We start from the raw sequence: 14,128 nt of genomic DNA, 5'->3' as shown, positions 1-14,128 counted from the left end.
AAGAAAAACAACCCGCCGGAAACGATGGTCCTATGACCGGAAGTTAAAAAAATAAGGAAGTGCTGTGTTTTTGTTTTATAGCCAGCTGTCAGGTGTAGCTTTAGGCTGCAGATGTAGTTTAAAATCTGTTATTTAATCAGAAGGAAAAACAACATCGCGGAACTTGTGGTAGGTAATATAGATGCTGCAGCTCCGGTTGTTGGTTTAGCCTGTGAGGTAACGGGGTAATTTCGTGAAAAGTTACACACTGGTACAAGCTCTTGTGTCGAAAATTTCTCGGAGAAAAATAACCAGCTGGAGTTTAATCTGGAGAAAATTGAATGCGATTTAATATAACCAGCTGTTAATACAGATTTCAGCACTAAATAGTTTTTATCATGAAGCTTTCGCTGTGGTGCAGTGCTCTTATACGGTCTGTATCTTTGTGATGCTGTGATACATTACTGGTCGCACATTTCTGAATCAAAGTTTGTTTTCCCAGGTTTTTCGTGGTGGTCCTCGTCATGGCGGAGCCCACAGCATCCGGCGTGTTCTGCGGCAGGATGCTGAGCATGGTCAACTCTGAGGATGTCAACGCCATCATCCAGGCTCAGAGACACATGTGAGTGCTGTGCTCTGATTACCTACATGTGGCTTCCGTGTTTATTGATGTAGCTAAGTATGAAATTGTGTGTTGTGCTGTGTGGTGAAGGTTAGTTCACTTGAATATATGACTGTGATATTGCCATGTATTACCTTGCTCTTTGCAAACCGATTGATTGTTGTTGCTTTTGCTGACTTATTGTTGAAACAGGCTGGACCGCTTTGAGAAAACTAACGAAATGCTGATCAACTTCAATGGGCTTTCTAACGTGCGGCTGCAGCAAATGAACGAACACTTTATGCTCCACACCCGCACTCTTGTGGAGATGAAGAAAGATCTGGACAGCATCTTCAGGAGGATCAGGTAAACACTGACTACCCCAGCAGTGCAAACATCCAAACACAAATACACAAACTTGATTTTTGATTATTAATTACTTTTCTGGTCTCCTCTGCGTCTCCAGGACGTTAAAAGGGAAGATAGCTAAGCAGTATCCAGATGCTTTCAGCAGTAAGTAAGCTTTTTCTTCCCATTCATTATTTCATACACACAACACAATCAACTTCCCCAAATCAGCTCATTCAAATGTCATTTCTTTCTTTTTTTTTTGACAGATATTCAGTCACCAATTCTGGAGGATGACGACGATGAGTTTGGCCCTGTTCCCCCCAGTGTTGCTACAACAATTGCAACAGCCACTTCGGAGCAGAGCACAGAGTCATGTGACACAAGTCCAGATGTGATCTCACCCACTGTGAGCAGATGCTCAGAAGATCTCTCCCAAGAGCCGCCTGACACGCCCACCTCCGACGTGCCGGTCGCCTCCATGCTACGTGACGAAGGTCCTGATTCTGTACCTGCAGAATAGAGCATAGAGACATTTTCTGAAGGAATTATTTCAGTCGTTTGAAACTGAGCTTCATTCATAAAACTATTTTTGCAGGAGGTCATGTGGCATATTTCAGTTTGTGTTGGCCTCTGCAATATTTGCTGACTTTTCCAGTCATTAACCTGTCTGTTGGAAAATGCATCATAACCTTGATGTTATAGATGGCTATGAACTGACACTGGATACATGTTGGCATGCTTATTGTCCTACACCTGCACAGCACTAAAATAATGCAGATAATACTTGAAGATGTATAGTATATATATATGCAACTATACATACTATAAATACACCTGTCTTGTTGACAGTCAACCAGTAAACCCTCACTCGTGTTTTACAAGTACATTTCATGTGTTTTGGGGTTTTGAAGGGAGTGAAGAGGTTTCACAATGTCTCATGATTGATGTTACTTGAAAGCCAAAAGTTGGTGTTCTCAATCTGAAAAAAAAAGCTAATTAGGGTTTGTTAGCAGCTAGTATTGATATTGTGGTACAAATAATTGTTGTACTGTGCATCACTGTTATCACTAGTAGAGACAGGTTGTGTTACTGAATGTTTTGACCACTCCTCAATACTGCTACCCATTAAAGATACAGTTTTGATTTAAAGAGGGAGATCCAACATAGACTTGACTTCCTTTGTTATCTTTGGCATATTGTTACATCTAACTTTTAATCTGTGGATTTGAAAAATCTCACTGAAAGCAGAGAGAGTGTAGTGATGAAGTGTGATGAACCATTGAAGCTGAAGAATGAGATGTTTACATTTGGCAAACTGCAATGCCCAAAATGTAAGCTACTGTTTCCAAAGCCCAAGGTTTATTGTGTAGCAATTCATTGTAACTTTATTTTGGTAATATGAAAATATTCAGAATAGTCTCACCCACAGATAGTCTAAATATTTACTTTGAGGTTGTTTTTAGATGATGCTTATGCTTAGTATTGATATTGCGTAATATGGTATCTGTGGATATGTTAAAAGAATAAGACTAATACAGTCATAATTCATCCATGTGATATTCCATACTGTACACAAAGCACAAGATTTACAGGTCAGACAGCTCCTTTTGCCCTAAACATTGGGGAGGAGCCGCTCCTATAATTGTATGTTAGGGTTAGGGTTAACATTTCACACAGGGTCCATGGCCCTGCTAGTGGAGCCTGCTTTGCCCAGGTTGTAATCCAGTTTTGACTAACTTCACATATGATAATATGCCTTAACAATGTATTGAATCACTCTCATTAGGAACACAATAACCTAAAAAAAAACAATGTGGTCCACTACTACAACAGTCCTGAAATAAACCCTACTGTCATGGTAGTTTGTGTCAACCTTTTGTTGAAACTGTGTTGAAGTAAATCGTGATTAAGATTACTTGTTCTGAGGATGAGGTGTTCACAAAAAAAAAAAAAAAAGTAAGACGTGGTTAATTCAGGTTAATCAGGTTATTCCGGCCTGGCCCAGGTTATACCGGAAAAGTAAATGCAACGAAGAGAAAACAGATTTCACCATGTTTTTTTTTTTGTTTGTTCTGCTGTCGCTGGTGTTGAAATACATGCTATTAAATGCATTTTATAAGCTCATGGTCACAGTCTCTTGGATTTCCCCCCTGTTGTCTCACAATGTTTCAAGCTGTTTTAAAACATTAGAAATACGTTACGTGTACCACCGGCAGAGGGCGCTAAGTCCGAGCCGGGGCAGTTTTGTCAGCAGACAATGGGGTCAAACCACCAAACACACACTACTGTTAGCTGCTATCTTTGCCTCCACCACCACAACACTCACCGGAAACATCATCGGATTTGAGTGTTTCTTTCTGGGTTTTTCCTGCTTTGAAGAAAGAGAGACGCTACACCGTTGTGTTCCGCCGTTGAAGCCGACGGTTATGTTTTAAATGCGCTAACTAACGACGTAGGCAGTTGACGTTAACGGTTAGCCCGGTTGTTAACGTTACAGTAACATGGTCGACGTCAGCGCCGAGCCGACGAACGTATGACTGACTGACTGACTGACTGACTGACAGCTGCTAAGCAACGTCCGCTATATGAAGGTGCTGCTGCCGCTGCTGCTGCTCCGGGTCAGGTAACACCGCTCCGATGATGAGGAGGCTCACCAGGAAGAAGGCTCTGACTCTGGTCAAGGAGCTGGACGCCTTCCCCAAAGTTCCCGAGAGCTACGTGGAGTCCACGGCCAGCGGTGGGACAGGTAGGTCACAGGCACACAGGCACACACACACACACCACTACACAGCTGTGAAACAACCGCAGCTGTATCGTTCATTCAGCTTCTTCTTTTTTTTTTTTTAATGGCGATTCTGTCCCCACCAGTGTCTCTGATCGCCTTCACTCTCATGGCCATACTTGCCTTTCTGGAGTTCTTCGTGTACAGAAACACATGGATGATGTATGAATATGAGGTGGACAAAGACTTCAGCAGGTGAGAAACAAAGATGTTGTTATTATTATTATTGCACTATTTGCTAGTTTATTAGGACCAATCCGGTACAACTAATATATAAAAACAGCACTGCAAGAGATCCTCACTTCATGATTATTATAAAATGTCAAGTTTTTGTTTCAATTGTGTAAGAGGTAGAGAGGTGTGTCTGTTAAGCTCATGTATATTAAATGAATGAGGTGGGCCAAACACATATGACAGACACACCTCTGTACCTCTTACACAATTGAAACAAAAACTTGACATTTTATAATAATCATGAAGTGAGGATCTCTTGCAGTGCTGTTTTTATATATTAGTTTTACCTCATGCAATTTGATTCAACAGCACCATGTACAACATCAACTTAAACGATCACACAGCGTAATAAACACCTGTTTAAGTCACTTTGAACAACACTGAGCATTGTGATAAAGTTGGACTTTATTACAGGGGTGTTCGGGTTAGGATTAATAAACTGACCAGTGTCCTGCATCTGCTCTTCACTTACAGTAAACTCAGGATAAATGTTGACATTACAGTTGCGATGAGATGCCAATGTAAGTACAAAACATTTACATTTAATTTGTATCTTACTCTATAATGTATTTGGTAGAGATAGGTATTGTGAAATGTTTTTGATTTGTGTGTGTCCATAAATATAGATTTAGGTGCCGATGTTCTGGATCTGGCAGAGACCATGATTGCATCTGATGGCTTAAAATATGAACCAGTGAGTATGAGCTCCTATGATTTACTGAATAATGAATTTGAGGAGCTTTACAATTGTGTGACAGTTTTATTTTCCACATTTTAGGTCAACTTTGAACTCTCCCCTGAGCAAAGGCTGTGGCACATGTAAGATTCAAAGTAACTTTTTGGACGTTTAACGTGGCAGATAATACAGTCCATGATCTCTCTCACTCTTATTGAAAGTAGAACTAAATTAAGTTAGTAAATAAGCTGTAGCAGTAATTAAAACAAACATCATAAGTTATTTGCTACCTATACTAACCAGTAAGCCCAGTAGTGCAATGTGTTTTTTTTTCTTTCTAATTTGTAAAGATTTTAAACTTTTAGTACTGTATTATCCGATCAATTGTTTTTTAGTGAGTCCTTGTTTTCCTAATTTTTCTCTCTCACTGTCAGGACCCTTTTGGTAATTCAGGAGCGCCTGAGAGTGGAGCACTCTCTGCAGGATGTGCTCTTCAAGAGCGCACTAAAAGGAAATCGTCCTGGTCAACAGCAAAGGTACAGGATCTTAAAGATAAGATGTGTGGAGTTGAGAGATGTTCGAAAAACGGATTACAGTGAAATATTCAACCCTCCATATATTATAATAACAAAATGATCCGGTTCATATTGTGTTTCTCTCTTTCCCGCGCAGTGAGGACGGCGCCACTTCCCTCACTGCCTGCAGGATACATGGACATATGTATGTCAACAAGGTGGCAGGAAATTTCCATATTACTGTTGGAAAGTATGTATACATTTGTTTATGAACATGATCATAATGGTGTATTGATAATCTGTCTACAGGGAACACAAGAATTAGACCTGTGCATGTTTTACCAATTGTTCTAACTCTTTGGTATTCAAACAGAGACAAACAGACAAAACATGGTTTAACTTTTATCCCTCCACAGGTCCATCCCTCACCCCAGAGGCCACGCCCATCTAGCTGCTCTAGTCAGCCATGATTGTGAGTGTATTTTCTCTTTAACATAACGGTAGCACATATCTACTTAATGCTCTCATACTTTTACCGATTATGTTTACACTCTGTACAAAGTTTTGGTCGCACTGACACATGAAATGCAGAGGGTAACTGTTTTGTTTCGGTGCTGTGCTACAGCTTATAACTTCTCTCACCGGATCGACCACCTGTCCTTTGGAGAAGAGATACCTGGGATCATCAACCCACTGGACGGCACAGAGAAAGTCACCCCAGATGGTGCGTCTGTGCTGCCAAACACGCATTTGTTACGAGCTTTATTTACATGTATTTACATTTGATTTGATTTGCTTTTGTTTCCACTGATTCTCTCCAGCCAATCACATGTTTCAATACTTTGTCACCATTGTGCCAACCAAGCTGAATACCTACAAGATCTCTGCTGACACACATCAGTACTCAGTCACTGAACGGGTAGGTTTTCTTTTTTTTTTATGTCTGTATATGAAGTGTATTATGTCAGTGTGGTTAATGTGTTTGTATTCCTCCTGTTGTTCCACCTCAGGATCGAGCAATAAACCATGCTGCAGGCAGCCATGGTGTCTCAGGGATCTTTATGAAGTATGATATCAACTCACTAATGGTCAAAGTCACCGAGCAGCACATGCCCCTCTGGCAGTTCCTCGTCAGACTCTGTGGCATCGTTGGAGGAATTTTCTCCACCACAGGTGAGAGAAACTCTTTAAGCTGCTAAAACATCTCATTGAGAACCAGATACACATTTTGTTCACAGACCTCAGTGCAGCTTTATCGTGTCTTACCCCACAATCTTAAAGGTGTACAGAAATGGCCGTTTGTCCTGTTTGTCGCGCCGAGTTGTCACGAGCTGCAACACGAGTTTACCCGAGTGAGGAAAACGAATTTGATTGGTCGTTATCGAGCGGGCGGGATATTCAAAGTTTGGGGCGAGCCCGAGCTCCGTGTGTGTGTGCGTGTCTCAGACGTTTGAATGACGGATGACGGATCCAATATCAGTGGCTGGTGAATCGTGTACAGGCTGACGTATAATCCGTGCGCCTGCATTATCCAATGCGAAAAAAAAAATACACACTTTCATCCCGGATTTACTCAAAAATAGAATTTTGCACAAAGTTTGGCCTACAACGTCTGAAAGATGAGTTATCACATTAATTTTATGACCCAAAGTGGGCTCAAATTCAAATTTCTTTTCTGTACACCTTTAAAGCAGAAGTGAGTGATCCGGTCGTTTTCGCTAATGCTGCGTTCCAGGCAGGCTTTTGAAATAATAAATTACAGCTTCAAGTCACAACTTACGACTTTGTAGCGTTCCAGGCAACCCACTCGTGTTTTTCCGACCTGTTTTACCGGTGAAAGTCACTATAACGGCCACTCGTAACTTCCGACCGGTGAACTCGTACCAGATCGAACTGGTACCACTTCACGGTCGGAAAAATAAGAGTTTCCTTGAACGCACCATAACAGTCCTCGTCGCTACGTCACCACATTCACGGCGTTCCTTGGCTGCACACACAGCCCTGCATGCCGCTCTCTCTCCTCATTGGATAAAAACTGTAGGATACGATAAATGTTTTCTCTTCGGCTCAGAGCAGAGCAGAGGGACTGAGAGACCCGTGTTTCAGTCCAAACACTCTATGTAAGTGATTGCTGTCGGAAGATATAACTATTTAAGACTTATATTAACACAAATATTTCACTTACTTCTGCTTTAAGTGCTGACCACTGAAACTGTAAGGAAACTTTATATTGCTTTCCTGAGTTCTGGACAGCCATCGACTGTAAACATGATAATCAACTTACAGAGATGTAAAACATGTTAAAGATGAATAATCCATGGTAGTGAACATTTATTTCACCTTTATTTATTTTCTAGTCAAAAGTGATGCTATTGTTGCTAGATAATATAGTGGACTTTTAAAAAAAAATATTTATTTATCTTTATTTAAAGCAGATATCAGCTTCACGGCCGTTTCGGCTAATGCTGCGTTCAAGGCAGGCTTTTGAAACCGTAAGTTACAGCTTCAAGTCACAACTACGACTTGGTAGCGTTCCAGGTAACCCGTAGCTCGTGTTTTTACCATCCTGTTGTCTGTGAAAGTTCCCTATAACGGCCACTCGTAACTTCCGACCCGTGAACTCGTACCAGATCGAACTGGTATGACTTCACAGGAAGGAAAAACACAAAGTACGAGTTTCTTTGAACGCACCATGAGTTAGCAGCCCCCGCCCTTGTCAGGCATCAATTGGTCCTCGTGCTACGTCACCACATTCACGCGCATCCCTTGGCTGCACACACAGCCCTTCATGCTGTTCTCTCTCCTCATTGGATAACACTTGTATCCCACAAGGAAAATTTTCTCCTCGGGTTACAGCAGAGCAGAGTGACGGAGAGACTCGTGTTTAGGCTGAAATACTTCATGTAAGTGATTGCTGACGGAAAATAGGACTATTTAGGACTTATATTAACAAAAACATTCCACTGATATCTGCTTTAACCAGGAAAAGGCTAATTGAGATTTTAAAAAAATAAAAAAATCTTTTCTTCTCTTTGTTGGCACCTTTGCCACTGCAGCTAGTGTACAGACACCAGTGTATTAAAAACAGATAACTACCAGTTCACATTAACAGCTGCCATGTTTGTGTATTATTGTATGTAGTATAGTGCACAAATAGAAGCAAACACTGAGGATGATGGGAGGTGATGAGTTGAGAACCACTCGGCTTGCGAGGGTCGACATTTAGTCTTGATTAAATTGTGTTAAACAGCTTGGAAGGAGAGAAGTCATGCTTGTGTTTTATTTATGGATTTCTGTCAAATACAGACGTGTTCTTGGACTTGACATCTCCTCCTATAAAAGCCGCAGCCAACACACTTCACAGCTTCAGCCGAGCTAATTTCACCTCGTCTGAGCTGTCACGAACTTCAGCGTCTAAATGTTAGATCTCTGTCTCTCGCTTGCAGGTATGCTCCACAGTATGGTCGGCTTCCTGGTTGATGTAGTTTGCTGTCGTTTCCAAATGGGAGTCTACAGTCATCTCAAGGTAAGCAAATCCATGACCGTGAACCTCGCAGACAAGACGAGTAATTACCTTTTAATTAAAACCCATTTGCAAAAAGACAAGAGCAGTTGAACCCTTTTTTGGAGTTGTCATTATTAATCTCTCCGGTCTCTCTTCTCAGGAGGCTCCTCCGAATGTGCAAGAAAACGGCGAAACCTCAGCTCCTACAGAAAATTACCCACAACAATGAGAGACCAGCTGCAGCCGAATGACAGCTCACCGTCTTGGCCTAATCCACTAATCAGCAATGACATGCTGGGAAAATGTTTACAAGTTGTTGTTTTTTTTATCAGAAAATGTGTCCCTGTGTAAATATTTTTTATCTTAAAAAAAAAAAAAATCTTTATAGACATAACTGTTCACCCACCTGGACAGTATTGTAATCAATACCTCCAATTTAATTTTCTGTCACTTTCACTGGAAGCCCGCACCAGACAGCATTAAGTATTCACATCCTAACAGTTGTACGTCTCATGTCATTAAAGGAACGGTACCTGGTATTAAATCTCCCATCATACTCACTCAGGGGTTTTCATTTATTCTGACCTTTTTTTTCTGGGTTATATTTTTTGTGTCCACTCCTCATTGACAGATTTGGTTTTTACCCATGAAGAAAACAGATTCTTCATTCAGTTGGGTGACCTCAGAAAACTCTCCACTTCGGATCTGCACAACCCGAAGCTGAAAAGAGCTCTAATCAGCTACAGTGAAGGAAGAAGCTGTGTGGGTGTGCAGGGCTAATAAAGAGGAATTGTGCAAAAAGACTAAAAGGGTTCTGAAGTTGTTCCATAATAGTGTACCTGTATTGCACTCTGTTTAAATTATGAGGCTGATTTGTTAAATAAATTCCACTTCCGATTTGTTATGAATTGATTATTAGTATTTATGTTCTGGTATAATCCCACCCAGAGCTGCAAATATTACTTTTCATAAACGCTTAACATGCCAATCGGTGTGTTGTCTATAAGACAAATGCTCTTATTTGGTCTGATAAATAGTCTTAATCCTGAAAATATTCAATTTTATATGAGACAACAAAGCAGTAAGTATTCACATCTGAAAACTGGAACTGGATAAACAATCACAACCATTAATCGATCGTCAGCATTGCTGGCCATTCATTTTCTCTCAATTGATTAATTGATGAATCATTTCAGCTCTAAACTCTTCACTGTGATTATTAGTAAAACAATCTCTAGAAAAGAATATTTTACACCATGTCAAGAGTTTATTTGACAGTATTTCAGAATATCTTTCAGTAAACAAGTTTTTTGTTTTTTAGCAAAATGTAATATATCAGTACTGTCGCATTTCATAAAAATAGTTGTTCACGTCTTTGAAACTACAGTATCAATGATACAGTAAACCATATTTGTAGGAATACAGCTGTACAAGGTGAATAGTACACAATTAACACTACACAGTTATACTTGATCTTAATGGGGATTTATGAACGTGCCATCCTTCACAGGTTCCAATAACGCAGTTTTTTTTTGTTTCTGTATACAAAATCACTCACAGCAGGCAGGGGGACGGCCTGGATGAAGACAGAGGGCTGGATGACGGATTCTTTCACCTACATACAGTAAACACATTTCTACAGCCTAGCGGCATGTTCTCATGCTCCTCACTAACATGTTAAACAGTTTATCAATGTTCAACTTTTCAAGTCAGCTCAGAAACATCCAGACCACATGTTTTACCCAGAAACCAGTGCAAGTCAAGTCCAGTCCTGATGATGTTGTATGCACAAAGGTCTCACTAGTGTCCCAGTCTGCAGGTGTCTCGCTAAAAGCAGCTTAACCACGTCGGTCTGCACCAGTTTACAACTTAGCTCTGCCATCGTGCTGCATTCGGTCACATTGTCACAGTCCATCATGATTATTTATCTTAACTCATGTGATGCTCTCGTACTCAGAAGTTCTGGTGGTTTCTTTTAAATGAGAGTGAATATCTTATTGAGAGCAATGGTTGGATCATATCAAACTGGAGAAATGCAGAGGGACAGTGACTTCATCTGTGTTGTCTTGGTTTAATAGCAGCAAGCCTCGACGCTGCCGGCGGCGACAGAACTTTGTGATTGAATTGATGTTTCACAGATCTTCATCTTCAGATAACGGGTTCAAATTCAGAGCATTGTCACTGCCTGTGAATGTGTGGAATAGACGAATAAAGCTGAAATAACACTCATCTGACACAACAGAAACCATGTTCCACTTCGATAATAACCCTGTCTGGATAAACGTTCACAGCTCGACTCTCCCCGATGACTCTCTAAGAGGAGGATGTAATGCTACAGGCTACATTTTATCTCCTCCTCGACACTAGGGGACAATGGCAATCATTGACATTGATAAGCTATACAGCTGAGAGTGCATCAAATAACTGTATATATACTGCTTGGTATTAAGTCTGAAGAAAACAGGCTCCACAACTCAACAGTTTGCTGATATGTGTGCATGGTCACAAACATCTGTTTTGCATTCAGTTCCCAAAACGAATCACAAACGGCAACAGCTCTGCATTAGTTTGAGTAAGGCACTCTGCCCCACCTCATAACCATCGGCCTCCTCTTCCCACCGCACCGATGCCCCTCTCCCACAGTGATGTGGTACACGTAGCACAGTAAAAGGCATAGAAATGGGAAATATAGACTGGACAAAAAAAATTTCCGTTGAGCATCAAATGAATACAGCACAGCTTATAAATCTGCACAATGATTGCATGGTTGACTCGTGATCGCGTCGTCGTGTACATAACTCAGAACAGTATTATTATTCTTACTAAGCCAACTGTTGTCAGTCACTCAAAAAGTTCAATTTTGATGAAAAAACAAAACGATCTTCTTTGTCTCACTTGAGTACCGACCAGGCAGCTCCACAGAGGATGTCCTCTCTATACTCTACCTCTAAAAAGACATGTGAGTCCCTGTTTAATGACATGGTGGTTTACATCCATGCACACGACTGCTGCCTCTCTCAGCAGTCTGGGTTTGGTGACTTGCACAGTCTTTGATATGTAGTCATAGACGAGGCCATGGAAATAGTGATCCTAAAATACTGTCCTGGTGTTTGTTTTTTTCTCTTTTCTTTACAATGTTTCTAACTACAACACGGCCTCAAAAAAAACACCCACAGGTATGTTTTTTGAGTTTACCAAATGTACATATTTTTCACATCTTTACATTTACAGTATATGATATATTGGTAGGCGTGTGAGATCTTAACATATGTCACGTTAACCAGGCTGTTGCTCGGGTCACTGCCATGATGTCCTCCAGGAGTTTCAGCGTCACTTCTTCCATCTGACAGATTTCTAGTCTCATTCTTCCCACTGTGCAGAGAAAATGGAGCAAAAGTAAACCTCTCGGATGTACATATGTCTCTCCTGTGAGGAACCTTGTTCCATCTGAGGTCATGTTACACTAACCAATCTGTGCCAGACACGGATGAGCAGTTTAAAAGTACGCATCAAAAGCACAGCTCCACTCAGGATCAGACATCGGGGGTTTCATTAGTGATCAGAACATCAGCTTTCATGACCGAGGGTCCAAAATGCCTCCATCTGGGTTTATTACAGTATGTTACAATAGCTGTGAAAGTTCCTCTGCGTTTTAAGGTGGTGGGTGTAATAATCATCTCATAAGAACAAATGAAACAAAAATATGATTTCAGAAGTAGATGGAGAAGAAAACAGGACAGAAAGAGAGAGAAAGAGCGAGGGAGATTCACTGCTCATCCAACGGCGGACTGAATGAGGAGCCAGAAAGTGTGATCCAGTCAAAACCAGCTAGATCCATTCTACCTGCTTACTGTGGAGGTCCAGGACCTCAGGGTGCCAGGCAGTTTATCAGACCCAGGGACGTTCCAGGGCCCAGGGGAGGCAGCTGCACTCCTCGCAGGAGGGTCTTCCATAGTTTTAGTGGGGCAGCAGAGCCCACCGTGGCCGCTGGCCCTCTCCTCTTCTCTGGCAAACAGACCTCTGGACACCAGCCTCTCCTGGAGGCTGACGTGTCCATCTCCACCGGCCAGAGAGGCTCCGTTTGAATTCACACTCACATATGTGTCCCAGGGCCAGACAGAGCTCACCGCCTGTGTGTGCAGACCCTTTCTCTCGCAGCAGGGGGAGCAAGCCTCCCTCTGCCTCTCTCGTCTTTCAACAGACCTCCCCTGGACAGCTTTAGTAGGCAAAGCCCGAGGCTGTCTGTCGCCTGGTCCACAGTCCACCTCTCCAGACCCCTGAGGGGTTCCCTGCCCCCTGATGATGCACTTCTGCTGGGTGGACCTGCCACCTGTAGCCCCCCTAATGGAGCCGTGGTCTGTCAGCTGTGGAGCTTTGTCTGCCATGCACACTGTGGCCTCTAGAGGGAGCTGATGAGGGGAGTCTGGGGCTGAGGCTGGATGGGATGAGAGCAATGGATTTGCGTGGGGTTCAAGGGTCACTTCCTGCAGGGCAGAGTGGGCTGTAGAAAGGGGATCCCAGGGGCCGCCACAGTCTGTACGGGAGGAACAAAGCACACTCAGGTGGACTGAGATGAAAAAACAGGCACAACCGGCATGCACATGCACACAGAGAGAGAGAAAGACAGAGAGGAGAGGAAAAGGCAGAGAGAGAGAGAGAGTGAAAGATGTCCACATCAACACAGCGACACACCACATCCTGAAATAATGTTAGGAAAACTTGCATGCAAATTTGTGAGAGCAGCAAACACCCGATTCCACACGTTTCTGGGACGATATCTTATAAGTCTAATCTACACTTCTACAGACAGACAGCTCTGAAAACACCTCATATCTCTGTAGTTGTGAGATGTCGTCCACTTCACAGCCCTCTTCACGACACAATTTCATCTGAAGGGTCACTTCAAACAATATTGCTCCACCACACACCACACACCACACACCAAACACGGCTGCTACTTTCTCATGCATAAACTCATGAGCATGCACACATGAATGCATGCCCAGAGCACACAGATTAATCAGTATGGAGATAAAGACGTGCAGTTTTTCACAAACCGTGTCTTTAGAGTGGCCCATTAGGAAGAAATAGGGGGAGCTTAGTGTGTCACCTTTCATGCACATGGAGAGGTTGGAAGGTACCATTCCTAAGGGAAGGCAAGTAAAAGCCTATACCAATCATTAGACTTAAAGCAGAGGGGTTACAACACAGGGAGGCCAGAGAGCAAGTTGTTATTCTACTGTTTAAAATTGTTTTTCACATAGAGACCTGTTTAGATTCAGATAACAGAGTAAAAGAATAGAGAGGAGTAAAATGCAGAGAGATATTAATGCATGTTAATATGTTCTTGAGTAAAACATACAGCATTTGCAGAAAGAAGCCAGTCTGGTTAAAACACAGTAATGTTGAACCTCACACAGCGAATCTTGAGTATGACAGTGAGAAAGAGATCAGGCAAAGAGACTAATGAGAGAGACAGATTTGG

General features: G+C 42.0%; 3 protein-coding genes across 3 annotated transcripts in view; 2 read left to right on the top strand and 1 right to left on the bottom strand.

The window, feature by feature from the left end:
- The first annotated feature begins 49 nt into the window (after window positions 1-49).
- Window positions 50-2,446, top strand: kxd1 (KxDL motif containing 1). The gene is made up of 5 exons (XM_083973286.1): window positions 50-168; window positions 482-601; window positions 794-946; window positions 1,047-1,093; window positions 1,198-2,446. Exons 2-5 carry the CDS (start codon window positions 504-506, stop codon window positions 1,449-1,451), a joined length of 552 nt encoding a protein of 183 aa, XP_083829412.1. The 5' UTR covers window positions 50-168; window positions 482-503; the 3' UTR covers window positions 1,452-2,446.
- Window positions 2,447-3,199: 753 nt separating this feature from the next.
- On the top strand, window positions 3,200-9,446 carry LOC310986909 (endoplasmic reticulum-Golgi intermediate compartment protein 2-like). Its single transcript, XM_083973020.1, has 13 exons — window positions 3,200-3,677; window positions 3,800-3,908; window positions 4,422-4,468; window positions 4,574-4,641; window positions 4,726-4,766; window positions 5,058-5,159; window positions 5,296-5,388; window positions 5,555-5,610; window positions 5,764-5,862; window positions 5,960-6,057; window positions 6,149-6,311; window positions 8,585-8,664; window positions 8,804-9,446. Exons 1-13 carry the CDS (start codon window positions 3,569-3,571, stop codon window positions 8,870-8,872), a joined length of 1,134 nt encoding a protein of 377 aa, XP_083829146.1. The 5' UTR covers window positions 3,200-3,568; the 3' UTR covers window positions 8,873-9,446.
- Window positions 9,447-12,376: 2,930 nt separating this feature from the next.
- Window positions 12,377-14,128, bottom strand: part of magi2b (membrane associated guanylate kinase, WW and PDZ domain containing 2b) — a gene marked incomplete at its 5' end in the record, with an annotated part of 75,931 nt that continues 74,179 nt past the window's right edge. The window contains one exon of the mRNA XM_083973149.1: window positions 12,377-13,177. Within this exon, the coding sequence (XP_083829275.1) occupies window positions 12,483-13,177 (695 nt within the window). The 3' untranslated portion in view covers window positions 12,377-12,482. The remainder of the gene's footprint in view (window positions 13,178-14,128) is intronic.

This window comes from Trachurus trachurus (assembly GCF_905171665.1).
Source record: "Trachurus trachurus genome assembly, chromosome: 6".
NCBI classification, from domain to species: Eukaryota; Metazoa; Chordata; class Actinopteri; order Carangiformes; family Carangidae; genus Trachurus; species Trachurus trachurus.
The sequence above is the reverse complement of the archived record's forward strand: the minus strand, read 5'-3'. Positions and strand labels throughout refer to the sequence as shown.

What these genes read in the sequence shown, in the direction of transcription:
- kxd1 (XM_083973286.1), top strand. Translation starts at nt 504, where the DNA reads ATGGCGGAGCCCACAGCATCCGGCGTGTTCTGCGGCAGGATGCTGAGC. An exon ending in ATCCAGGCTCAGAGACACAT is followed by an intron (nt 602 to 793) that starts GTGAGTGCTGTG and finishes TTGTTGAAACAG; the next exon opens with GCTGGACCGCTTTGAGAAAA. An exon ending in GTATCCAGATGCTTTCAGCA is followed by an intron (nt 1,094 to 1,197) that starts GTAAGTAAGCTT and finishes TTTTTTTGACAG; the next exon opens with ATATTCAGTCACCAATTCTG.
- LOC310986909 (XM_083973020.1), top strand. Translation starts at nt 3,569, where the DNA reads ATGATGAGGAGGCTCACCAGGAAGAAGGCTCTGACTCTGGTCAAGGAG. An exon ending in ATGGCTTAAAATATGAACCA is followed by an intron (nt 4,642 to 4,725) that starts GTGAGTATGAGC and finishes TCCACATTTTAG; the next exon opens with GTCAACTTTGAACTCTCCCC. An exon ending in TGCTCTAGTCAGCCATGATT is followed by an intron (nt 5,611 to 5,763) that starts GTGAGTGTATTT and finishes GCTGTGCTACAG; the next exon opens with CTTATAACTTCTCTCACCGG.